At 41.6% G+C, this 26,630-nt stretch overlaps 1 protein-coding gene across 2 annotated transcripts in view; it reads left to right on the top strand.

Moving 5' to 3' along the window:
* Window positions 1-26,630, top strand: part of DNAH3 (dynein axonemal heavy chain 3) — a 215,527-nt gene that overhangs the window by 171,428 nt on the left and 17,469 nt on the right. For both annotated transcript variants that reach the window (XM_021086503.2, XM_085017379.1), the window contains 3 exons: window positions 293-491; window positions 13,886-16,027; window positions 22,314-22,539. In XM_021086503.2, coding sequence (XP_020942162.2) covers window positions 293-491; window positions 13,886-16,027; window positions 22,314-22,539 — 2,567 coding nt within the window. The remainder of the gene's footprint in view (window positions 1-292; window positions 492-13,885; window positions 16,028-22,313; window positions 22,540-26,630) is intronic.

A 26,630-nucleotide genomic window follows, 5' to 3' on the forward strand; every position in this document is an offset into this window, starting at 1 on the left:
TTAAAAAGCAAAAGCTTGACTTCTTTAAGATCACAAACCAGGTAAATTCTCAAATGTCCAAGGCATCCAAACCACAGCTCAAAAATGCCATGCCTGCCTCCCTGCTGCTTGTCAGTCATCAGAGCCACCCTTGCCACGCAGACCTCCAGGAGGGGCATGTCCTGGAGGAACCCTGGGCAGGGAAGCACCTCTTATCATTTCTACTGCTTCCTCCAGGAGCAGAACTTGTTTTATGAAGCCCAGTGTTCTGGGAGCCAGGCACTTAACCTTTCTATCCCCGTGCTGCTTGCAGGATGAATGTGAAGGGGACCTGGCAGAGGCGATGCCAGCGCTGGAGGCTGCACTCGCTGCACTGGACACCCTGAACCCAGCAGACATCTCCCTGGTGAAATCAATGCAGAACCCACCAGGTCCTGTCAAACTGGTCATGGAGAGCATCTGTGTGATGAAAGGGCTGAGACCAGAGAGGAAGCCAGACCCCAGCGGCAGCGGTAACCCCCTCCAGCACAATATATTAATTCTTCTAATCCATGAACATGGGATATATATTTCCTTTTTTTTTTTTTTTTTTTTTTTGGTGTGGTCTTTAAATTCCTTTACCACGTTTTATAGTTTTTCAGAGTATAGACTTTCATCTCCTTGGTTAAGTTTATTCTTACATTTTTTAAATTATTTTTTCATGAAATTTAAATGCAATTGTTTTCTTGCTTTCTCCTTCATTATTAATATATAGAAAAACAACAGAATTCTGTATATTAATCTTGTATTCTACAACATTATTGAATTCATTTATCAGTTCTAATACTTTTTCGTGGAGACTTTAGGGTTTTTAAACATATTATCATGTCATCGGCAAATAGCGACAGTATTCCTTCTTTCCTTCCATTTTGGCTGCCTTTTATTTCTTTTCTTTGTCCGATTGCTGTGGCTAGGACTTCCAATACTATGTTAAATATAGTGACCAGAGTGAGCAACCTGAACTTTTTCCTGAGATTTTCACCATTGAATATGATGTTAGCTGTGGATGCCTTATTTTTTTTTTTTTTCATCTTTTTGCTATTTCTTGGGCCGCTCCTGCGGCATATGGAGGTTCCCAGGCTAGGGGTCGAATTGGAGCTGCAGCCACCAGCCTACACCAGAGCCACAGCAATGCTGGCTCCGAGCCGCGTCTGCGACCTACACCACAGCTCACGGCAACGCCGGATCCTTAACCCACTGAGCAAGGGCAGGGACCACACCCACAACCTCATGGTTCCTAGTCGGATTCGTTAACCACTGCGCCATGACGGGAACTCCTGTGGATGTCTTATGAACGTCCTTAATTATGTTCAGATATATTCATTCCCTGTATACCAATTTTAATAACAGTTTTTATCATGAATAAATGTTGAACTTTGTAAAATGCTTTTTCTGCATCTACTGAGATGATCATGTGTTTTTTATCTTTCCTTTGGTAGATGTGTGTATCACATTGATTGATTTGTGGCTATTGGAACATCCTTGCATCCGTGGAGTAAATCCCACTTGATCATGGTGTATGACCATTTATATATGATTAAATTCAGTTTGCTAACTTTTCTTTTTCTTTTTTTTTTCTTCTCACAGCCATACCTGCAGCATACGGAATTTCCTGGGCTAGGGGTTGAATCAGAGCTGCAGCTGCAGCCTATGCCACACGTTGCAGCTATGCTGGATCCTTAACCCACTGAGTGAGGCCAATTATTGAACCTACATCCTCACTGACAGTATAATCGGTTCTTAACCTGCTGAGCCACAGTGGGAACTCCCAGTTTGCTAATGTTTTGTTGAGAATTTTTTACATCTATATTCATCAGAATTACTGGCCTGTAAATTTCTTTTTTTGTAGCATCTTTATCTGGGTTTGGTATCAGGTGACCTCATGGTATGAACTTAGGAGTGCTCCATCCTCTTCAGTTTTTTGGAATAGTTTGAGAAGGATACATATTATCTGTACTTTATATATTGGGTAGAATTCCCCTTGTGAAGCCATCCTGTCCTGCACTCTTGTTTGCTGGGAGCTTTTAGATTGATTACCAATTCAATTTTACTACTAGCGATCAGTCTATTCACATTGTCTATTATTCCTGATTAAGTCTTGAATGGTTGTATATTTCTAGGAATTTATCTATTTCTTCTAGGTTGTCCAATTTGTTGGCATATAATTGTTCATAATATTATTTTACAATGGTTTGTATTTCTGTGATATCTATTGTGATTTTTCTTCCTTAACTTCCTATTTTACTTTTGTCTTTTTTTGTGTGGTGAGCCTGGATAAAGGCTTATCATTTTTGTTTTATCTTTTCAAAAAGGAAAAATAGCTGTTAGTTTCATTGATCTTTTCTACTTTTTTAACTTTTTTATTTATTTTTTCTCTGGTCTCTATTATTTCCTTCCTTCTGTTGACTTTGGGCTTAGTTATTTTTCTAATTTCTTCAGTTGGGAGGTTAGATTGTTTTTTTTTAAATTTTTCTTGTGTCTTGAGGTAGGCCTGTATCACTATAAACTGCTCTCTTAAAGCTGCTTTTGCTGCGTCCCATAGATTTTAAAAAGTTGAGTTTCTCTTTTCATTTGTCTCAAGATGTTTTCTGCTTTCTTCTTTGATTTCTTTATTGACTCATTGTTTTTTTAGTAGTATGTTGTTTAGTCTGCACATGTCTGTGTTTTTACCATTTTTTCTTCCTATAATTGACCTCTAGTTTCATAACATTGTGGTCAGAAAAGAATCCTTGATATAATTTCTACCCTCTTAAATTTCTTGAGACTTTTTTATGAGCTAGCATGTGACAAATCCTAAAGAACTATTCCATGTGCACTAGAAGATAATATGTATTCTGCTATTTGGGGATGGAATATCCTATAAATATCTATTAATTCCAGTGGGTCTAATGTGTTATTTAAGACCACTATTTGCTTACTGGTTTTCTGTCTGAATGATCTGTCTAGTGATGTGAGTAGGGTGTTATTAAAGTCTCCTGCTATTATTGTTTTTTTGTCAATTTCTCCCCTATGTCTGCTAATATTTGCTTCATATATTTTTCCTTCCAACTTGATTTTTTAAACTTTATTATATGTATAATTGTACAACCATCATCACAACCTAATTTTAGAACATTTCCATCCGAAACCCCTAGCCAATTCTTTCCCACACCAACCTTTCTCCTTTGGTAACCATAAGTTTTCAATTTCTGTTATGCAAATAAGTTCATTGTATTTTTCTTTTAGATTCCACATTGAAGTGATAGCATGTAATGTTTGTGTCTCACTGTCTAACCTCACTCGGCATGATAATTTCTAAGTCCATCCATGTTGCTACAAATGTCATTATTTCATTGCTTTTTATGGCTGAGTAATATTCCATTGTGTATATGTATCTCATCTTCTTTATCCATTCCTCTGTCAGTGGACATTTAGGTTGCTTCCATGTCTTGGCTATTTTATATAGTGGTGCAGTGAACATTGGGGTACCTGTATCTTTTCGAGTCATGGATTGCTGGATCAAATGGTAATTTTGTTTTTAGTTTTTGAAGAATCTCCATACTGTTTTCCACAGTGGTTGCACCAATTTACATCCTACCAACAGTGTCAGAGGGTTCCCTTTTCTCCACACCCTCTCCAACATTTATTGCTTATAGACTTTTTGATGATGGCCATTCTGGTTGGGGTAAGGCGAGACATCATAGTAGTTTTGATTTGCATTTCTCTAATAATCAGTGATGTTGAACATCTTTTCATGTGTTTTTTGTCCATCTGTAGTTTTGATTTGCATTTCTCTAATAATCAGTGATGTTGAACATCTTTTCATGTGTTTTTTGTCCATCTGTATGTCTTCTTCGGAGAACTGTCTGTTTAGATCTTCTGCCCATTTTTTTAATGGGGTTGTTTGTGGGTTTTTTGTTTTTTGTTGTTGTTTGTTATTAAGCTGCAGGAGGTGTTTATATATTTCAGACATTAATCCCTTGTCAGTCACTTCATTTGCAAATATTTTCTCATATTCTGTGGATTGTCTTTTCATTTTGTTTAATTTTTCCTTTGCTGTGCAAAAACTTAAGTTTAATTAGGTCTCATTTTTTTAATTTTTGTTTTCATCATCATTACTCTATGAGGTGGATCTGAGAAGATATTGCTATAGTTTATGTCAGAGAGTGTTAAGCCTATATTTTCCTCCATAAGTTTTATAGTATCCAGTCTTATATTTAGGTCTTTAATCCATTTTGAGTTTATTTTTGTGTACGGTGTTAGGAAGTGTTCTAATTTCATTCTTATACATATAGCTGTCCAGTTTTTCCAGGACCACTTATTGAAGGGACTCTCTTTCCTCCATTGTTATTTTCTTGCCTCCTTTGTCACAGATTAGTTGATTTTAGGGCTTAATTCTGGGCTTTCTATCCTGTCCCATTTATCTATATTTCTGTTTTTTGTGTCAGTACCACACAGTTTTGATGACTGTGGCTTTGTAGTACAGTATGAAGTCAAGGAGCCTGATTCTTCTAGCTCCATTTTTCTTTCTCAGAATTTCTTTGGCTTTTCTGTGTCTTTTGTGCCTCCAAACAAACTGTTCTAGTTCTGTGAAAAGTGCCATTGGTAATTTGAAAGGGATTGCACTGAATCTGTAGATGGCCTTGGGTGGTATAGCCATTTTGACAATATTAATTCTTCCAATCCAAGCACATGATATATTTTTCCATCTATTTGTGTCTTCTTTGATTCTTTTCATCAGTGTATTATAGTTTTCAGAGTACAGGTCTTTTGTTTTTTTAGGTAGGTTTATTCCTAGGTGTTTTATTCTTTTTGATGCAATGGTAAATGGGATCATTTCCCTAATTTCTCTTTCTGATCTTTCATTGTTAGTATTTAGAAATGCAGTCGATTTCTGTGTGTTAATTTTGTATCCTGTGACTTTACCAGATTCATTGATGAGCTCTAATAGTTTTCTGGTAGTGTCTTTAGGATTTTCTAGGTATAGAATCATATCATCTGCAAACAGTGATAGTTTTAGTTCTTCCTTTCCAATTTGGATTCCTTTTATTTCTTTTTCTTCTCTGATTGACATGGCTAGGACTTCCAAAACTATGTTGAATAGTAGGGGTGAGAGAAGACATCCTTGTCTTGTTCCTGATCTTGGTGGGAATTCTTTCTTTTCACCATTGAGAATTATGTTAGCTGTGGGTTTGTCATATATGGCCTTTATCATGTTGAGGTAGATTCCCACTATGCCCACTTTCTGGAGGGTTTTTATCAGAAATGTGCGTTGAATTTTGTCAAAAGCTTTTTCTGCATCTTTTGAGATGATCGTACGGTTTTTATTCTTCAGTTTGTTAATGTGGTATATCACACTAATTGATTTGCAGATATTGAACAATCCTTGTATCTCTGGGATAAATCCCACTTGGTCATGGTGTACAATCCTGTTAATGTATTGCTGGATTCAGTTTGCTTGTATTTTGTTGAGGATTTTTGCATCTCTGTTCATCAATGATATTGGCCTGTAGTTTTCTTTTTTGTGTGTGGTGTCTTTGGTTTTGCTATTAAAGTGATGATGGCCTCGTAGAGTGAATTTGGGAGTGTGCCTTCCTCTGCAACTTTTTGGAATCATTTCAGATGGATAGGTGTTAATGCTTCTCTAAATTTTTGATAGAATTTGCCTATGAAGCCATCTGGTCCTGGACTTTTGTTTGTTGAAAGTTTTTTAATCACACTTTCAATTTCAGCACTTGTATTTTTTTTTTTTTTGGTCTTTTGTCTTTTTAGGGCCACACCTGCAGCATATGGAGGTTCCTAGGCTAGGATTGAATCAGAGCTACAGCTGCTGGCCTACACCACAGCCACAGCAACACCAGATCCAAGCCACATCTGTGACCTACACCATAGCTCATGGCAACACCAGGCTGGGAATCGAACCCACAACCTCATGGTTACTAGTCAGGTTCGTTAACCACTGAGCCATGACAGGAACTCCAAATTTCAGCACTTGTGATTGGTCTGTTCATCTTTTCTATTTCATCTTGGTTTAGTCTTGGAAGATTGTACTTTTCTAAGAATTTGTCCATTTCTTCTAGGCTGTCCATTTTATTGGATATGGTTGCTTGTAGTACTCTCTTATGATCCTTTGTATTAGTGTGATGTCCATTATAACTTTTCCTTTCTGATTTCTAATTTTATTGATTTGAGTCCTCTCTCGTTTTTTTCTTGATGAGTCTATGTGGTTTATCGGTTTTGTTGATGTTTTTTTCAAATAACCAGCTTTTAGTTTCTTGATCTTTTCTATGGTTTTCTTTGTTTCTATTTCATTTATTTCTGCTCTGATCTTTATGATTTCTTTCCTTCTGCTAACTTTAGGTTTTGTCTGTTCATCTTTCTCTAATCATTTTAGTTAGGTTGTTTATTTGAGATTTTTCTTGTTTCCTGAGGTAGGCTTGTATTGCTATAAACTTTCCTCTTAGAACTGTTTTTGCTGAATCCCAGAGATTTTGGATTGTGGTGTCTTTGTTGTCATTTGCTTCTAGGTATTTTTTAATTTCCTCTTTGATTTCTTCAGTGATACTTTGGTTGTTTAGCAGCATGTTTAGTCTCCACACGTTGGTGTTCTTTGCAGGTTTTTTTTTTTTCTTGTCATTGATTTCTAGTCATATAGCATTGTGGTCAGAAAAGATGCTTGAGATGATTTCAACTTTCTTAAATTTATGGTGGCTCGATTTGCGGCCCAGAATGTTATCTGTCCTAGACAATTTTCCATGTGCACTTGAGAAGAATGTGTATTCTGCTGATTTTGGGTGGAATATTCTATAAATATCTATTAAGTCCATCTAGTCTAATGCATCATTTAAGGCCTGTGCTTCCTTGTTGATTTTCTGTCTGGATGACCTGTCCATTGCTGTCAGTGGGGTGTTAAAATACCACACTATTATTGTGTTATTGTTAATTTCTCCTTTTATGGCTGTTAGCAGTGGCCTTTTATACTGTGGTGCTCCTATGATGGGTGCATATATATTTACAATTGTTATATCTTCTTCTTGGACTGATCCTTTGATCATTATGTAATGTCCTTCTTTGCCTCTTAGAATATTCTTTTTTTATTTTCTTTTTTTAAAATTTTTATTTATTTATTTATTTATTTTTTTTTTGGTCTTTTTTTGCTATTTCTTGGGCCGCTCCTGCGGCATATGGAAGTTCCCAAGCTAGGGGTCGAATCGGAGCTGTAGCCACCAGCCTACACCAGAGCCACAGCAATGCAGGATCCAAGCCGCGTCTGCAACCTACACCACAGCTCATGGCAATGCCAGATCGTCAACCCACTGAGCAAGGGCAGGGACCGAACCTGCAACCTCATGGTTCCTAGTCGGATTCGTTAACCACTGCGCCACGACGGGAACTCCCTAAAAATTTTTAAATGATTTTTATTTTTTCCATTATGGTTGGTCTATTTTGTCTGAATTGAGTATTGCTACTTCAGCTTTCTTTGGATTTCCATTTGGGTAGCATATTTTTTCCACCCTCTCATTTTGAATTTGTATGTGTCCCAAGAACTGAAGTGGATCTCTTGAAGACAGCATATATATTGGGCTTGTTTTTATATCCATTCAGCTTGGCTATGTTTTTTGGTTAGGGCATTTAGTCCATTTACATTTAAGGTAATAATTGATATGTTGTTCTTGTTGCCATTTTATTAATTGTTTTGGATTTGTTTTTGTTGGTCTTTTTTTCTTCCCTTCTCTTGTTCTCTTCTTGTGATTTGATGATTATCTTTAGTATTATGTTTGGATTACTTTTTCTTATTTGTGTGTGTATCTATTTTAGATTTTTGGTTTGCAGTTTTGATATAGGAATATATATATATAAAATTATTTTAAGTTGATGGTCTCTCAATTGCAAGTGCACACTAGTATCCTGCATTTGTACCCTCCTCACAATTTCTGGTTTTGGTAGCATATTTGTGTGTGGATGATTTCCTACCTTTACTATATGTATGCCTTTATTAGTGAGCCTTGTCATTTGTAATATTTTTGTTTCTAGTTTTGGCCTTTTCTTTTCCACCTAGAGAAGTTCCTTTAGGATTTGTTGTAAAGCTGGTTTAGTGGTGCTGAATTCTCTTAGCTTTTGCTTGTCTGTAAAGCTTTTTATTTATCCTTCAAATCTGAATGATAGCCTTGCTGGGTAGAGTAATCTTGGTTGGAGGTTTTTTCCTTTCATCACTTTAAGTATATCATGCCACTCCCTTCTGGCCCTGCAGAGTTTCTGCTGAAAAAAATCTGCCCATCACCTTATCAGGGTTCCCTTGTATGTTGTTTGCTTCTTTTCCCTACCTGCTTTCAATATTTTCTCTGTGCCTTTAATTTTGGTCCATTTGATTAATAATATGTGTCCAGGGTGTTCCTCCTTGGGTTTATCTTGTATGGTATTCATTGTGCTTTCTGGATTTGAGTGACTGATTCCTTTCCCATGTTAGCGAAGTTTTTGGCTATTATCTCTTCAACTATTTTCTTTGGCCCTTCCTCTTTCTTCAACTTCTGGCACCCTATGATACAGATGTTGGTGTGTTTAATGTTGTCCCAGAGTTCTCTTGGACTGTCTTCATTTCTTTTCAATCTTCTGTCTCTTTTCTGTTCTGCATCAGTGATTTACACCAGTCTGTGCTCCACCCCACTTATTCATTCTTCTCCCTCCTGTATTCTGATGTTGGTTTCTTCTAGTGAATTTTTTATTTCAGTTATTATATTTTGCATCTCTGCTTGCCTAATCTTTAAATCTTCTATTTCCTTGCTCAATGCTTGTTGTAATTACCAATCTTTGCCTCCAGTCTCTTTCCAAGATCTTGAATCATCTTAACTATCATTAATCTAATGTCTTTTCATGGAGGTTGGTAATCTCCAGATCACTTAGCTGTTTTTCTGGGTTTTTTTCTTGTTCCCTTACCTGAGTCATAATTCTCTGCCTTTTCATTTTGTACAGATTTTGGGTGTGTCTTTTTGAAGATAGTAGGATTGTAGCCTCTCTTGCTTCTGAGTCTGCTCCCTTGTGGCTGGATTTGGTACGGGGGCTTGCTGCAGGCTTCCTGATGGGAGGGACTGGTGCCTGTCCACTGGTAGGTGGAGCTGATTCTTATCCCTCTGGTGGGTGTGATTAGAGGCAGCTGTGTGCTGCCTCCTTTGTTGTTTGGCCTGGGGCTTCTCAGTGCTGATGGGTGGGGCCATATTTTTCCAAAATGGCCACCTCTAGAGGAGTTTACACTGATGATTATTCCTGAGACCTTTGCTTCCAAAGTCTTTCCCCCACAATGGGCCACCATAACCCCGTTTTCCTAGGAGATCCTCCAAGAACTGCAGGCAGGTCTGACCCAGATTCCTATGGAGTCTCTGCTTTGCCCTGGGACCCAGTGCATATGAAAGCCTGTGTGCACACTTCAAGAGTGGAGTCTACATTTCCCCCAGTCCCATGGAGCTCCTGCACACAAGCCCCACTGGCCCTCAATGCCAAATGCTCTGGGGGCTCCTCCTGCCAATGCCGGATCCCCAGGCATGGGAACTTGATGTAGGGCTGGAACTCTCACTTCTGTGGGTGAGTATCTGTGATATACTTACTTTCCTGTCTGTGGACTGCCCACCTGGCAAGTACGGGATTGCTTATACAGTGTAAATGCCCCTCCTACTGTCTTGATGTGGCCTCCTCTTTGTCTTCTAGAGTACAATATCTTTCTTGATAGTTTCCAGTCTGTTTTGTTGAAGGTTGTTCAGCAGTTGGTTGTAATTTTGTTGTTTTCCTGAGAGAAGGTGAGCTCCAGTCCTTCTGCTCTGCCATCTTAATCTACTCTATTTGCTTCATATATTTAGGTGCTCCTTTATTAGGTGTATGTATGTTAACAAATATTATATCTTCTTATATGAATCCCCTTATTATTGTATAATGCTCTTCTTTGTATATTGTTATAGACCTTGTTTTAAAGTCTTTTTTGGATTTCTCTGGCTGGCCTAGCAGTTAAGGACTTCACGTTGTCACTGCTGTGGCTCGGGTTACTGCTGTGGCTTTGGTTCAGTCTCTGACTGGGGAACTTCTGCATGTGTAGGAACAGCCAAAAAAAAAACCCTAAAAGACCAAAATAAAATCTATTTTGTCTGATATGGGTATTGCTACCACCCACTTTCTGTTCATTTCCACTTGTGTGAAGTATCTTTTTCATTGTGTTGCTTTCAGTCTATGTATTTTAGCTTTAAAGTGGGTCTTTTATAAGCAGCATATAGATGGGTCCTGGCTTTTACCCAATCAGTCATTCTGTGTATTTTGATTAGAGCATTGAGTGATTGTCGATAGATATGTTATTGCCATTTTGTTACATCTTTTCTGGTTGTTTTTGTAGTTCTCAGTCTTCTTCTTCTTTTAGTCTCTTCCTTTGTAGTTTGATAATTTTCTTTATTGTTATGATATGTTCCTTTCTTTCTATATTTTGTGGTTTCTTTCTATATATTGTAGGTTTTTGATTTATGGTTATGGTGGGGGTCATATATGTTGACCTACAACTATATCTATTTTAAACTGAGAATAATTTAAGTTTGAACACATTCTAAAAGATTTATAGTTCCTCCCTCCCTCATGTTTTGTATTTTGATGTCATATTTTACATTTTCATGTTTACACCTTAACTAACTATTGTAGTTATAATTGATTTTACAAGTTTTGTCTTTTAATCTTCATACTAGGTTATTTAAATTGTTGATTCACAGCATTTACTATATATTTGCCTTTACTAGAGGCATTTTCCCTTTCCTATAAATTCTTCTTGTTATAGACTTTTCTTTTCCACTTATAGAAGACACTTTAACTCTTATTTTAGGTCTGGCTAGTACTGATGAACTCTTTAAGTTTTGCTTATCTGAGAAGTTCTTCCTCTTGCCTTCAATTTGGAATGATATCTTTGCTGGTAGAATATCCTAGGTTGTAGGGTTTTTCTTTCAGCACTTTAAATATAGCATATCACTGTCTTCTGGCCTGAAAAGTTTGAGCAGAAAAATCAGCTGATAGCCTTATAGGAGTTCCTTTTATATGTGACTTTGTTTTTCTCTTGCTGCCTTTAGAATTCTCTATCTTTCATTTTTGCCATTTTAATTATGTTTTGGCATGAGACCTTCTGGGTTCATCTTGTTTGGAACTTCTCTATGATTCCTGTACCTATATATCTGTTTCCTTCTTCAAGTCTGAGATGTTTTCAGCCATGATTTCATTCAATGCATTTTGACACTTTTCTCTCTTTTCCTTCTGCATCCCCTATAATACAAATGTTGGCATATTTAATGTTATTTCAGAGATCTTGTACATTGCTTTCTTTTTTTCCATTTGTCTTGTTCTCTGCTGTTCCGATTGGATGATGTCCATTATTATATCTTCCAGATCACTTATGTGTCCTTCCGTATCACCTAGTCTGCTATTAAGTCCTTTTATTGTGTTTTTCTTTTCACAATAGAAGTTATTTTATTCTTAGCTCTAACTGGATCTTTTTTATATTTTTCTAGTTCCTTGTTAAAATTCTCACTGTGTTTATTTATTCTTTTCCCAATTTCAGTTATCATTCTTATTACTAATGCTTTGAACACTTTATTTGGTAAATTGTTTATTTCTGTTTCATTAGTTGTTTTTTCAGGGGTTTTGCCCTGTTCTTTTGCTTCACGCATATTCCTCTGTCTTCTCATTGTTAACTGTCTCTATCTCTATGAAATTATATGGAATAGTTAGCTATCCCAGCCTCAAAGGGATATCCTTGTGTGGGAGTGTCCCTATACAATCTATGTGTGCCCAGAGGCTTTGGTGGCAGAGCTGGGTCTGAAGTGATCATGGGTCACATCTTCAGGGTGTGCTGACAGCTATTACCTTATTGGGAAATGGAGCTGTATATGGAGGGGCTAGAGCCAGAGCCAGGTGTCAGATGGAGCTTCTCTATGCTCAGTGGTCATCACCACCCTACTGGGGGCAGGTCAGGTCCCAGGTGCTGGGGTAGAAGCCCTCCATGTTGGGTCCAAGCTGGTTCAGTCTTCTCTAAATGTGTTTCTCCACCTCCCAACAACAGCACCTTCACCCCAGAGGGGAGCCATGCTGGAGCAAGGGGAGCCAGAACAGGTACCCAGTAGAGGTTTGATGTGTGCTGGGATGGTCCTGGCACACCAGTCAGAGCTCCAGAATGCTCCTGATCCACTCACTCCATAAGCTCCAGCAATAGATGCTCTCTTTCCATTTAGATGCAATGCCAGGTCCAGGCCAGCTCTGTGCCTCCTAAGTGCACACTCTCCTCAGTAGTGGTAGCCTTTTCCCAAGTAGGAAGCTGCACCAGAGCTAGAGGGGGCTGGAGCAGGAACTTGGCACAAGCCAGGCACATACAGGAGCAATGGTGGGAAACTGGCCAGAGCCCCAAGCAGTTTCAGTCTACTTCTTCCATCTTATTCCCGGGAGTGAGAAAACATGTACATTCTCTTCATGAGTGGAGTCTCAGTTTCTCCTGTAAGTCCCACTGGTTTTCAAGCTAGCTAAAGGAACTCATCTTCCTTGTGTCAGGACTGGGGTGTCCAATATGTGTTTGAACCCCTCACTCCCTGGGAGGATCTCCAAGCCCATGATACCCCCTCCTCTTCTCTGTCCCCTCCTCTTCTGTATCCCAGGGACACAGGTTCCAACCTGATTGCTTCTCCTCCTTTCTTACCCAATTCCATGTGGATCTTTCTTTACAGCCTTGGTTGTACAAATCTTTCTGCTATTCTCCAGGTGGTTTTCAGTGATTTTTGCTCCACCTGTAGGTGTATTTTTGGTATGTTCATGGGGGGAGGTGAGCTTAGTGTCATACCACTCCACCATTATTCTCCTCTCCAGGAGCTTGCAACTTTGAGGGAGAGGCATATAATTAAAACTAAACCAAAGAAATTACAAATTTCCATAAATGCTTTAAAGGGAATGCACTTCTAGTTGCCGTGATGAGAGAAAATGCTCCATAGAGAGGTGGCTTTCAAAGTGAGCCTGAAGTCTAGTCAGGAGGCAGCTAGAAGCCAGTTACAGCCTAGGTGAAGGGCTTGGGACCATTCAGGAATTGAATGAAAGTCCTTGTCACTCAAGGACCAAGGGAGCACGGCAGAGATGAAGTGGTTAAAGTTGGTGGGCCTCCCAGACCGTGGCAAGGAGCTTGGGCTTTTAAAGATTTTACTTTTTCAGAAGTTCCCATCATGGCCCAGTGGAAACGAATCTGACTAGTAACCATGAGGATGCAGATTCAATCCCTGGCCTCGCCCAGTGGGTTAAGGCTCTGGCATTGCTGTGAGCTGTGGTGTAGATCACAGATGTGGCTTGATCCCATGTTGCTGTGGCTGTGGCGTGGGCTGGCAGCTACAACTCTGATTCAATACCCACCCTGGGAACCTCCATATGCCACAGGTATGGCCCTAAAAAAGACCAAAAAAAAAAAAAGATTTTACTTTTTCAGAGCAATTTTAAGTTCACAGCGAAATTGAGATGAAGATACAGAGTTTTCTTATATTCCCCCTGCCCCCACACATGCATAGTCTCCCTAGTTATCCACATCCCCACCAGAGTGGTACATTTGGTACAACTGATGAACCTACATGGACACACATCATTACCATCCAAAGTCCATAGTTTACATTAGTGTTCACTCTTACATTAGTGTTCATTAGTGTACACATTAGTGTACAAATATGTCATGGCATGTACCCATCATTATGGTATCATACGGAGTATTCTCTGCCCTAAAAATCCTCTGTAAGGACCTTGGATTTTTTTGTGTGTGTATGTGAAGTATGAGGAGTAGCCATTGCAAGGATATAAGTTTCAGCCAGAGTGTCTCAATAATAGTGTAATCTCTGTTTCTTGTCCCAAACAGGTAAAATGATAGAAGACTATTGGGGGTTATCCAAAAAGGTTCTTGGAGATCTGAAATTCTTGGAGAGTCTTAAGACATATGACAAAGACAACATCCCCCCAGTGATCATGAAGCGAATCCGGGAAAGGTTTATTGATCATCCAGATTTCCAGCCAGCTGTCATTAAAAACGTGTCATCTGCCTGCGAGGGTCTGTGCAAGTGGGTGAGGGCCATGGAGGTGTATGATCGAGTGGCCAAAGTGGTGGCTCCCAAACGGGAGCGGCTGAAGGAGGCGGAGGGGAAGCTGGACATACAGATGCAGAAACTGAACCAGAAGCGAGCAGAGCTAAAGCTGGTGGAGGACCGCCTCCAGGCCCTGAATGATGACTTTGAGGAGATGAATACCAAGAAAAAGACGCTGGAGGAAAACATCGAAATCTGCTCCCAAAAGTTGGTCAGAGCAGAAAAACTGATCAGTGGTCTTGGAGGAGAGAAGGACAGATGGACAGAAGCTGCCCGGCAGCTAGGGATCCGCTATACTAATCTTACAGGGGATGTGTTGGTGTCCTCGGGGACCGTGGCTTACCTGGGGGCCTTTACCGTGGATTATCGGGCTGAGTGCCAGAAGCAGTGGTTGGCTCAGTGTAAGGACAAGGTTCTCCCCGGCTCCAGTGACTTCAGTCTGAGCAACACTTTAGGCGATCCTGTAAAAATCCGCGCCTGGCAGATTGCCGGGCTGCCCGTCGACTCCTTCTCCATTGACAATGGTATCATTGTATCCAACTCCAGACGCTGGGCCTTAATGATTGACCCTCAGGGACAAGCCAATAAGTGGATCAAGAATATGGAGAAGGCAAACAAGCTGTCCGTCATCAAGTTCTCGGATGCCAACTATGTGAGGACACTGGAACATGCCCTGCAGTTTGGCACCCCCGTCTTACTAGAAAATGTTGGGGAAGAGCTGGATGCATTCATTGAACCCATCTTGCTCAAGTCCACATTCAGACAGCAAGGGGTGGAGTACATGAGGCTCGGTGAAAACATCATCGAATACTCCAAGGATTTTAAGTTGTACATCACAACCCGTTTGAGGAACCCACATTACCTCCCTGAGGTTGCCGTGAAAGTCTGTCTCCTCAACTTCATGATCACCCCCTTGGGCCTCCAAGATCAACTCCTCGGCATTGTGGCCGCCAAGGAGAAGCCAGAACTGGAAGAGAAGAAGAACAAGTTGATTGTGGAAAGTGCCAAGAACAAGAAGCAGCTTAAGGAAATTGAAGATAAGATCTTGGAGGTCCTTTCGCTGTCTGAAGGCAACATCCTGGAGGACGAGACTGCCATCAAAATTTTGTCCTCCTCCAAACTGCTGTCTGAAGAAATCTCGGAGAAACAGGAAATTGCTTCCGTGACAGAAACACAGATCGATGAGACTCGGATGGGCTACAAGCCAGTGGCTGTCCACTCTGCCACCATCTTCTTCTGCATCTCTGACCTGGCCCACATTGAGCCCATGTACCAGTACTCCCTGACGTGGTTCATAAACCTCTATGTGCACTCCCTGGCCCATAGCAGGAAGAGCGAGCAGCTAGAGTTACGGATTGAGTACATCATTGAACATTTCACCCTCAGCATCTACAACAACGTCTGCCGCTCTCTGTTTGAGAAGGACAAGCTGCTCTTCTCCTTCCTCTTGACCATAGGCATCCTGAAAGAGAAAAAGCAAATTAATGAGGACATTTGGTATTTTCTTCTAACAGGAGGTGTTGCCCTGGAAAACCCCTATCCCAACCCCGTTCCCGAATGGCTGTCTGAGAAGGCCTGGGCCGAAGTGGTTCGTGCATCTGAGTTGCCGAAGCTGAAAGGCCTCATGGAACATTTGGAACAAAACGCTCATGAATGGAAGTTCATCTATGACTCAGCCTGGCCCCATGAGGAGAAATTCCCTGGATCTTGGAAGCTGCTTCAAGGCTTGGAGAGGATGGTGATCCTCCGATGTCTGCGGCCTGACAAAATGATTCCAGCCATTCGCAGGTTCATTGCTGAAAACATGGGGAATGTCTACATCGAAGCCCCTACGTTTGATCTCCAGGGGTCCTACAGTGATTCTAGTTGCTGTGCACCGTTGATATTCGTGTTGTCTCCAGGCGCAGACCCCATGGCAGGTGAGGGCAGAATGTTGCGTGAGGAGTGTAAAAAGCCATGACATGGAGGATGACAAGAGTATGTCCCTTACGGCAGGAATCTCAAACTCAGGAGGCTTTGAAGGCCAAGCAGTTAACAGGCTAAGGCAGGGCTAGGGCAACTTCAGACTTCGTTCCTACCTGAAAGGGGAAGCTGCTCCTCAGCTCTCTCTCTTCGTGACATCTGACAGGGTGAGCTCCCAATGACCAGATCCTCTGTTTTTCAAGAGAAACCAGAAATGTAAAAATCACCTATTTTTAAGTCTCACTGATTCATTTCAAATTTTTTATTTCTTGGAGTTTATCTCATCGGCAGGTTAGGAACCAGACATAGTGTCCTTGAGTGTGCAGGTTGGATCCCTAGCCTCGCTCAGTGGGTTAAGGATCCAGCATTGCTGCATACCTGGCCAATGCGGCTCTAATCTGGCATTGCCATGGCTGTGGCATAGGCCTGCAGCTGCAGCTCTGATTCAGTCCCTAGCCCAGGAACTTACATGTGCCACAGGTACAGCCATAAAAAATTTTTCTTCTTTCTCTCTTTCTTTTTTTGGCCATGCCCATAGCATGCATAAGTTCCAGGGTCAGGGATCAAACCCATGCCACAGCTGCAACCTGAACCACAGCAGTGACAACACAAAATCCTTAGGCTGCTGCACCACCAGGGAGTGCCTCAAATTTTTCCTTTAAAACTTTGTGACAGTGGAGTTCCCGTTGTGGCTCAGTGGTAATGAACCTGACTAGTATCCATGAGGACACAGGTTCCATCCCTGGCCCCACTGAGTGGGTTAAGGATCTGGCATTCCCATGAGTTGTGGTGTAGGTCACAGACACAGCTCAGATCCTGCAGTGCTGTGGCTGTGCTATAGGCCAGAAGCTACGGCTCCAGTTCGACCCCTAGCCTGGGAACTTTGATATGCCTCAGGTGTGCCCTAAAAAAAAAAGACAAAAAAAGTCCTTTATGATGGTTAAACCAGGGCTAGATCTAGCTTAGTGATTGCTAGTTTATTACCTTTGTCTTAGATCATTTTCTCAGACTATTGCTTCTCTCAACTAGGCTTTTTTTCTTTTAAAAAATACTAAAAATTTTTTGAATGTCACACTGCATGTAATAAAAAAAATGAAAAACCAGACATTGAAAAAAGTACAGGACTCTGGCTCCATCAGGGCCATTTTGCCCCTCAAGGGACATTTAGCAAAGTGGGAAAGTATTTTTGTTGTTACAACCAAGGAGTGATACTGGCATCAAGTAGACGCCAAGGATGCTGCTAAATGCCATGCCCAGCACAGCCCATACAACAAAGGATTATTTAGCCCAAAATATAAATTGTATGGAGGCTGAGAAACCCTGGTGTGGAGTGAAAGGTACATCTTCTTCCCAGTCTTCCCAGAGGTAACCATTACTACTGGTTTGTGTATCTTTCCAGGAAGTGTTGGTGCATTTATATATGCATTTATATATATAAGGATTTGCGTTGTTGACAGGAATAGATTAGTTTTCTGCTCTGTTGGAGGATCTCCAAGCTTTAGTTTTCTCTGTTGCTCAGTGAAGAAAGAATACCAGAAATGCAAACGACAAGCTTGGCATTCTCCCGTGAAAGCGGAGGAGTTTGACATATACCCTGACCTGAATAGAAAGCCAGCACCCCAGCCTCTCAAAGGAAATCAGAAGAAGGAGCTGAAATGAACTGGTACTCTTTCCAGGTTTCTATACCCAAATTAGTGTTTTTGCCAAAGCTCAGTTCATGACCTCTTTCTAGTCCTTTCTGTGGCAGCTTTATACAAGAGAAACTAGAGGAAAAGTAAAGAAGAGAAATGGATGGAAGGTCAGAATATGGTCTATAAAAGGATCATGTGTTGGGAGAAGGGCCTGCTACATCTAGTAGTGTATGTGGCTTATTCCTGTCCTCTATGCTAGAGGTTTGATTTAGTTCAGCTTGGATAACTCCCCAGGAAACTGGTACCATGCACTTCTCATAGTGCATCCTCTCAGGGGCCACATACTGTCTGGTCATCTTTTCTTACCAAACTTGATCAGTGGGTTCAGGCATTGTCTTTTTTTGTTTTTTTGTTTTTTTGTGTTTTTTTCTTCCTCTTCTTCTTCTTATGGCCGTACCTGGGGCATATGGAAGTTCCCAGGCTGGGGGTCAAATGGAAGCTGCAGCTGAAGCCTACATCACAGCCATGGCACCACCAGATCCGAGCTGCCTCTGAGACCTACATCTGAACTTGTGGCAATGCCGGATCCTTACCCCACTGAGCAAGGCCAGGGATCGAACCCACATCCTCACAGAGACAATGTTGGATTCTTAACCAGCTGAACCACAGTGGAAACTCCTCAGGCATTGTCAGTGTAATCCACCTCCCTACTCCTCCACCAGCTCCTTTGTAAACTTTCCCATCCCCTTTCATCTAATGTGGTGATTCTCAATCTTGGACACACATTGGTATCACCTGGGGAGCTTTAAGAACAATCTCCGGAGTTCCCATCATGGCTCAGTGGAAACAAATCTGATTAGCATCCATGAGAACACAGGTTCGATCCCTGGCCTCACTCAGTGGGTTAAGGATCCGGCGTTGCCGTGAGCTGTGGTATAGGTCGCAGTCACGGCCCAGATCTGGCATTGCTGTGGCTGTGGGGTAGGCCAGCGGCTGCAGCTCTGATTTGACCCCTGGCTTGGGAACCTCTATATGCCATGGGTGTGGCTCTTTAAAAAAAATTTTTTTTCATTTTTAAAAAAGAAAAAAAGAAAAATCTCCATGTGCAGGCCACACCCTCAACTACTTAAAATCTTTGTAGATGAGACCCAGGCATTGTGTTTTATAAAGATTTTCAGGTCATTTCAATGTGCAGTGAATATTGGGAACTACTTACCTAATCAGCCATAGAAAATTACCCAGATCCATTATCCAATGAGGAGGCTGCAAAATGATGATATTCTAATTCTATCATGCCTTCCACATTTATTAGCTGGAATTCTTCTATTAAAAAAAAGAATTTTTCTTCATCAACTCTTTGGTTTACTTTAAATAAAATTCAAAAAGTACAGGCAGAAAAGCTGCTTGGTTCAAGGTCTTTATTTACCAGATTTCAGAATAATGAAATTGGTGCCCTAGGAATCTCCAGAGTTACTTAAGCAGTAAGATGGGTTGTTTTGGTACCGTTATTTATGCATGGATTTTTAACATATTGGATGTTTCAAACATAGTGGAGTATTACTCCACTGCTGTCATCATTCTTTTTGATGCTCAGATTATTCGGTCTTTGGCCTTGTAAGAGCACCTTCATACCCATATCCTTCTCATATAACCCCAGTAGTTTTTGATAACTTCCTTGATGTATAGAACTACCATATATTTCAGGCTTATGAACAAACATTTCTCCCAGGAACTCCAATTCCTTTATCAGGTCATGGTATTTGAAGACCTGGGGTCCCATCACAACTGAGTGCATCAGTGTTAGCAGAACTTACTTTCTACTGATCCTCTTTTTGGCTGTATCTAACCTGCCTTTTTTTTTTTTTTTTTTCTTTTCTCCATTTTTGGCCTAACTGCAGCATATATGGAGTTCCCGGGCCAGGGATCAGATCCGAGCCAAAGCCACAGCTGCAGCAATACTAGATCCTTAACCCACTGTGCCAGGCCAGGGATCAAATCCTTGTCCTAGCTCCCCCAAGATACCACCAATCCCATTGCACCATAGCACCAAGTCTTAACCTACCTTTTTAATCAATCCTTTGAATTTTTATCATCAATGACAGTGCTTTCCATTTCTAGAAGTTTTGCTTTGTTCCCAATCTATTTTTTTCTCCCATAGAACTCTAAATTTCATGCTGTGCTTCTGACTCAAGAACTAATGGGGAAGCTTGTCATTTTCCCAGAGCCTGGGTGGAAAAGGCAAACAAAGAAATTGAAACACCAAGCCTAGGCCACATGCTGATGAAGGGTGTAGATCTGTGGTATGGGATTCTCAAGCTGACAAATTTCTCATTAAATTGATCCAGAATGTCAAAACCCTGGGTGGCACCAGTGTTGGCATCTGCAAAATTTTTCTGTTAGGGCACTCTGAAACCCCAGGGTATATCAGACTTCTCCAAAATAATACAAGCTTGCAGATTGCAAACTCACAATAAAAAATATTATATTATAAACTTCATGAGGAAATACATCACTATAAGGGATAATCAGCACATAGAACAGTCAAAAGAATTAATACTCCCGGGATTACATATATTTTCTGTTATGAGCTGAGTTGTATCCCCCCTCCAAATCTGTGTATTAAACACCTAATTCCTAGTACCTCAGAATGTAACTATATTTGGAGATAGGGTCTGTGCGTGTGTGTGTGTGTGTGTGTGTGTGTGTCTTTTTAAGGCTGCCCCTGTGGTATATAGAGGTTCCCAGGCGAGGGGTCGAATTGGAGCTGTGGCCACTGGCCTATGGCCACAGCCACAGCAACGCCAGATCCAAGCCGCATTTGCGACTTACACCACAGCCACAATGGGAACTCCTGGAGATAGGGTCTTAAAGCGTTTTAAGGTGAGGTCACTAGGGTAGGTCCTACTCCAGTATGACCAATGTCCTTGTAAGAGAAGAAGACTAAAACACAGACACACACTTGGAGTTCCCGTTGTGGCTCAGCAGGTTCAGAACCCAACATAGTGTCCATGAGGATGCGGGTTTGATCCTTGACCTCAGTCACTGGGTTAAGGATCAAGCATTGTCCCAGGCTGCAGCACATAGGTCGCCGATGAGGTTCTGATCTAGTCTTGCTGTGGCTGTGGCATAGGCTGGCAACTGCAGCTCCATTTCAACCCCTAACCCAGAACTTCTGTGTGCCACAGGTATGGCCATAACAAGAAAAAACAAAAAAATCGGAGTTCCCATTGTGGCTCAGTGGTTAACGAATCCAACTAGGAACGATGAGGTTGCCGATTTGATCCCTGGCCTCGCTCAGTGGGTTAAGGATCTGGCGTTGCCGTGAGTTGTGGTGTAGGTTGCAGACGCGGCTCGGATCCTGCATTGCTGTGGCTCTGGCGTAGGCCGGCAGCTACAGCTCTGATTAGACCCCTAGCCTGGGAACCTCCATATGCCGCAGGAGTGGCCCTAGAAAAGGAAAAAAAAAAAAATCAAAAAAGAACACACACTGCCAGAGAGAAGTGGGGATACATGGAGAAGGTGACCACAAACAGGTCAGGGAGAGAGGCCTCAGAGGAAACCAACCTGGCAAGCACATTGATTTTGTATTTCTAGCTTCCCGAATTGAGAGAGAATAATTTTCCTATTGTTTAAGCCACCCAATATTCAGTTATTTGTTATGGCAGCCTTGGCAGATTAATATTGTCTCCAAAAAACCCATCAAAGATACACATCTAGAAATCATTAAAGAAGGAACACAAGATTTCTGGCCCCTCTAACATGAGAGTGGGGAAGTTCCTATCATGGCTCAGCAGAAACCAGTCTGACTAGCATCCATGAGGACTCAGGTTCAATCCCTGGCCTTTGTCAGTGGGTTAAGGATCTGGTGTTGCCATGAGCTGTGGTGTAGGTTGCAGACATGGCTCAGATCCTGAGTTGCTGTGGCTGTGGTGTAGGCTGGCAGCTACAGCTCCCATTCAACCCCTAGCCTCGGAACCTCCATATGCTGCAGATGTGGCCCTAAAAAGACAAAAACAAACAAACAAACAAAAAATCCATGAGAGGCAGCCATTTGAGGATCTCAGTTCTAACATCCCACCCCTTATGAGTGCAAAACTATGTTTCCTATGGACAAACTCCAAACACTAGAGTGGTAAGTATTTTGCAAAGGTTAAATACTATGTAGCCATGAAAAAGAATCAGGCCTTTATAGACGTACTGATATGGAAAATACGTAAGTGAGGAAAGCCAATGTAGTGTTTTACAATTCGTGGAAGTATAATTAAATGCATAACATATCTCTGAAGAGATTCACAGAAAGGTAGTAACATTGGCTGCCCTTGAGGAAGAGAAACGTGAAAGAGACCTCCTTGAAACTTCTCTGTCCAAATACCTATTTTCTTGGTAAAAATGAGTGTTTCTCTGTTTAGAGCAAAGAGGAATCAATAGTGTCTTCATTCACCATCTTATCAGAAGTCTAAAGCTCCTCAAAAAGATGCTAATTTTACAATTAACAGAAGGTTTCTGTCTGAGTCCAGAATTTTAATGTAACCCCTCCTTCTGTGTTGTTACTGCTAATACGGTCTTAAGTAGCCTCTCTTCTCAAAAGCCCTTTTTTTCTTCCCGGTCTCAGGCCTGCTCAAATTTGCTGATGATCTTGGCATGGGAGGTGCCAAAACACAGACCATCTCCCTGGGCCAAGGCCAAGGCCCTATTGCTGCCAAAATGATCCACAGTGCCATCAAAGATGGGACCTGGGTGGTCTTGCAGAACTGTCATTTGGCCACGAGCTGGATGCCTGCGCTAGAGAAGATCTGTGAGGAGGTGATCGTTCCCGAGAGCACCAACGTGGGATTCAGGTGAGATGCTGACCAACCACTGCCTGCCTCTGGGCTGCACCCTGGAACTCCAGACATCACACTAATGGCTGGGAATACAAAGATGAAGAAGACCCACCTCTGCCCTTAAGAAGCTCTTGGTCTAGTAGAAAGTAGATCATAGATGAGTGATGCTAGTGCCGTGCAATACCTGCTGTACTTTTTTGAACGAGAAAGGAGAGGGAAGGAAAAGTTGGGGAAGGCCTGGGGGACTGACACTTGCCTAGACTTTGAAAGATGAATAGTTTTCTAGGAAGGATGTTCCAGACAGAAGGGACAACATTTGTAAAGGCAAAGGAAACACCAAGGCGTGATCCCATGAGTCTGGGGTATGTGTTGTGAGAATTTGTTGTAGGGAGGTAATAGGAAGAGCTGTGTCTGGGAAGGAGATTAAATGCCAGCAAATCTGAGTTTTAAAACTTATTTGTCTGAAAAAAAAATACCACCTGTAATCTAGGTACTTTATCCTATATTTCTTGGGATCCGTGGATTTTTTTTTTTTTTTTTGCTTTTTAGGGCCGCACCTGTGGCATATGGAAGTTCCTGGGCTAGGGGTCCAGTTGGAGCTGCAGCTGCCGGCCTACACCACAGCCACAGCAATGTGGGATCTGAACCATGTCTGCTACCTACACCACAGCTCACGGCAATGTGGGAGCCTTAATCCACTGAGGGAGGCCAGGGGTCAAACCCGCTTCCTCATGGGGGATCCATGGAATCTTAATCAACACTGGAAACAGCTATTTGTTTTCTATGAGCTTTATTTTTTTTATTTTATTTACTTATTTTTATGGCCATCCCTCTGGCATATGGAAGTTCCCAGGCCAGGGACTAAATCTGAACCACAGCTGTGGCAACACCACTGTGCCAGGCTGGGGAATGAATCCTCGCCTCCACAGGGAGCCAAGCCACTGCAGTTGGATTCTTAACCCACTGTGCCATGACAGGAACTCCTGTTTTCTGTGAACTTTATTTACTCATTTATTTATTTTTGTCTTTTGTCTTTTTTAGGGCCATACCCGCGGCATATGGAAGTTCCCAGGCTAGGGGTCTAATCAGAGCTATAGCTGCTGGCCTACACCAGAGCCACAGCAACGCCAGATCCAAGCCTCATCTGCGACCTACACCACAGCTCCCAGCGACGCCGGATCCTCAACCCACTGAGCAAGGCCAGGGATCAAACCCACAACCTCATGGTTCCTCGTCAGATTTGTTTCCACTGCACCATGACAAGAACTCCCAAAGCCCCCTTCAACTCGAATGTTCAGTGATTCTCAGCAAACTATGGCATATAGCCAAATCCAGCCTGCTGCCTATATTTGTCCAGTTTGCACTAAGAATGGTTTTGACATTTTTAAATGCTTGAAAAAAATAGAAAGAATAATAATATTTCATCCCAAGTAAAAATTATATAATATTTAGGGAGCTCCCATCATGGGTCACAGTAACAAACTAGTATCCATGAGGATGCAGACTCAGTCCCTGGCCTTATTCAGCAGTTAAGGATCTAGCATTGCCGTGAGCTGTGGTGTAGGCCAGCAGCTGCAGCTCCAATTCAGCCCCTAGCCTGAGAACCTCCATATGTTGCAGATTAGGCCCTAAAAACATATAGATAGATAGATATAAATACATATGTCATATATATGAATATATGTGATATACATACATATATAATAATATATATGAATATATATCTATATAGCAAATTTTGTGTCCATAAATAAAGTTTTATTGAAATATAGCCATGCTCACCCATTTATTGTCTATGACTGCTTTCATGTTTCAAGTAGTTGTGACAGAGATTAAAGACTAAAGACTAAAACACTTCTATCGTGTGCAGGTAAAGACTAAAAGACTTACTGTTTGATCCTTTATAAAAGGAGAAGTCTGCCAACTCCTGCTCTAAGCAACAAAATTTCCTGGTTGTTGTATTTTAGACATGTCTACTTAAAAATAGAAAAGTAGTTGTTGTTTATTTACAAAGCTAGATTAGGCCACATTTGATTGTATTCATGCAAGACTTATACTAGATTCATGTAGGAGTTTAAGGGGGAATCCATTCGCTTCTGTTTGGTTTGGGATGCTGAGTTCATTCACTGACCATCAATGACATACTCAAATGAAGGAAAAATCATTCATGCTTACATTTAAGGTCTCCTGTAACATGATCTTAACCCAAAGTCACAAACTCAAGTGCCTGCAGCAGCCAGGAATGTAATATAAATGAGTAAAGAGGACCAGGCACAAGAAATATTCCCCTTTCCAAGGTACAATAGCCATCACCACAGGCAGGCAGTCTCCGTGCTGAACATCAATAGGGAGTGGTGGGGACTGCAGTGAACTAGAAGCGAGGGAAGGCAGGCCTCTTGTGACCAGATTTTCTGATTTATTTTTGTGTGTGCGTGTGTTTTATCTTTTTAGTGCCACACCTGCGGCATATAGGAGGTTCCCAGGCTAGGGGTCGAATTGGAGCCGTAGCTGCCAGCCTGTGCCACAGCCATAGCAACGCAGGATCCAAGATGCATCTGCAACCTACATCACAGCTCAAGGCAATGCCAGATCCTTAACCCACTTAGTGGGGCCAGGGATCGAACCCTTGTCCTCCTGGACTGGTAGTCAGGTTTGTTAACCTCTGAGCCATGGCCAGAACTCCTTCTGATTATTTTAAAGGGTAGATGGAAGGAGTTCTAGCTGTGGATCAGCAGATTAAGAAGCCAACTGGTATCCGTGAGTGTTCACATTCAATCCCTGTCCTCACTCAGTGGGTTAAAGGATCTGGCATTGCTGTGAGCTGCAGTGTAGGTCACAGACACAACTCATATCTGGTGTTGCTGTGGCTATGGTGTAGGCTGTCAACTCCAGTTCTGATTGGACCCCTAGCCTGGGAACTTCCATATGCCCCAGGTGTGGCCCTAAAAAGAAAAAAAGGGTGGGGGGAATGGGAATCTAGAATTTTAAAGCCCTAGGTTTTTAGAAGTTGGCAACTACTTTAAAAATATGTTACAGCCTTGTGTTGGTGTGTGTGGTAAGAGCTAAACATCACCCAGCTGTAAGCTGAAGTCAGACCATAGACCACCAGTTTATGGCCTCTTCCCTCCCCTCTAGGCCCTGTGCCTGGACCACAGCAGAGTGCCCACCGAGCCTTACCACATCCCCAACTTTTCCTCCTCCATGCAGCTTAGCCTGTGTCCCATGTCTCTAATGACCTTTCATCCCCAAATCTGCCTGTTGGAAACCTCTCTAATGTCTAGCAAAAAAAGCAAACAAAACCAAACAAAAACCAGAAGAATGAAACAAAGCATGATGCCACAGTGTGAATGTAACTTGAGCTTGAGTAAGAAAAACAAATGACTAAAAGCCTAGAAAACTATAGATGGTAAGATTATATATATATATTTTTTTCCTTTCTAAATACTTCTACATATGTTCCCATTTTTTATGGGCATAGGTAAACTTTTATATTTTAAGGAAAGAAATCTTCTATATTCTCCAGACCCATTTCTTTTCTTCTTTCTTTCTTTCTTTCTTTTCTTTCTTTTTTTTTAGGGTCACACCCAAGGCCTATGGAAGTTCCCAGGCTAGGGGTCGAATCAGAGTTCTGGCCTACACCACAGCCACAGCAATGTGGGAACCAAGCTGCTTCTATGACCTACACCACAGCTCAGGGCAATGCCGGATCCTTAACCATTGAGCAGGGCGAGGGATCGAACCCACATCCTCATGAATACTAGTCAGATTCATTATCACTGAGCCACAACAGGAACCCCTCAAGACCCATTTCAAGTGCCATTTATCTCTATGACAGAGATCAGCAAACTTTTCCCATTTTAGGCTCTGCAGGCCATATTGTCAGTCGCAGATATTGAATCTCTGCTGTTGTAGCATGAAAGAATCCATAAATAATATGTAAATGAATGGGTGTGGCCATGTTCCAATAATACTTTATTTACAAAAACTGTCTGAGGCTGGATTTGTATCATTGGCAGTAGTTTGCAGATTGCCTTCCCCGACCCATGAAAATCCCTTCTTCCCATGGACTCCTGACAGCCCATTATTTCTCTGCTTCCCTGCAGTCT

Source organism: Sus scrofa, chromosome 3, assembly GCF_054392235.1.
Source record: "Sus scrofa isolate SSC_HxYL_T2T_F1_AM1 chromosome 3, Sscrofa_HxYL_maternal_Yorkshire_Landrace_v2.0, whole genome shotgun sequence".
NCBI classification, from domain to species: Eukaryota; Metazoa; Chordata; class Mammalia; order Artiodactyla; family Suidae; genus Sus; species Sus scrofa.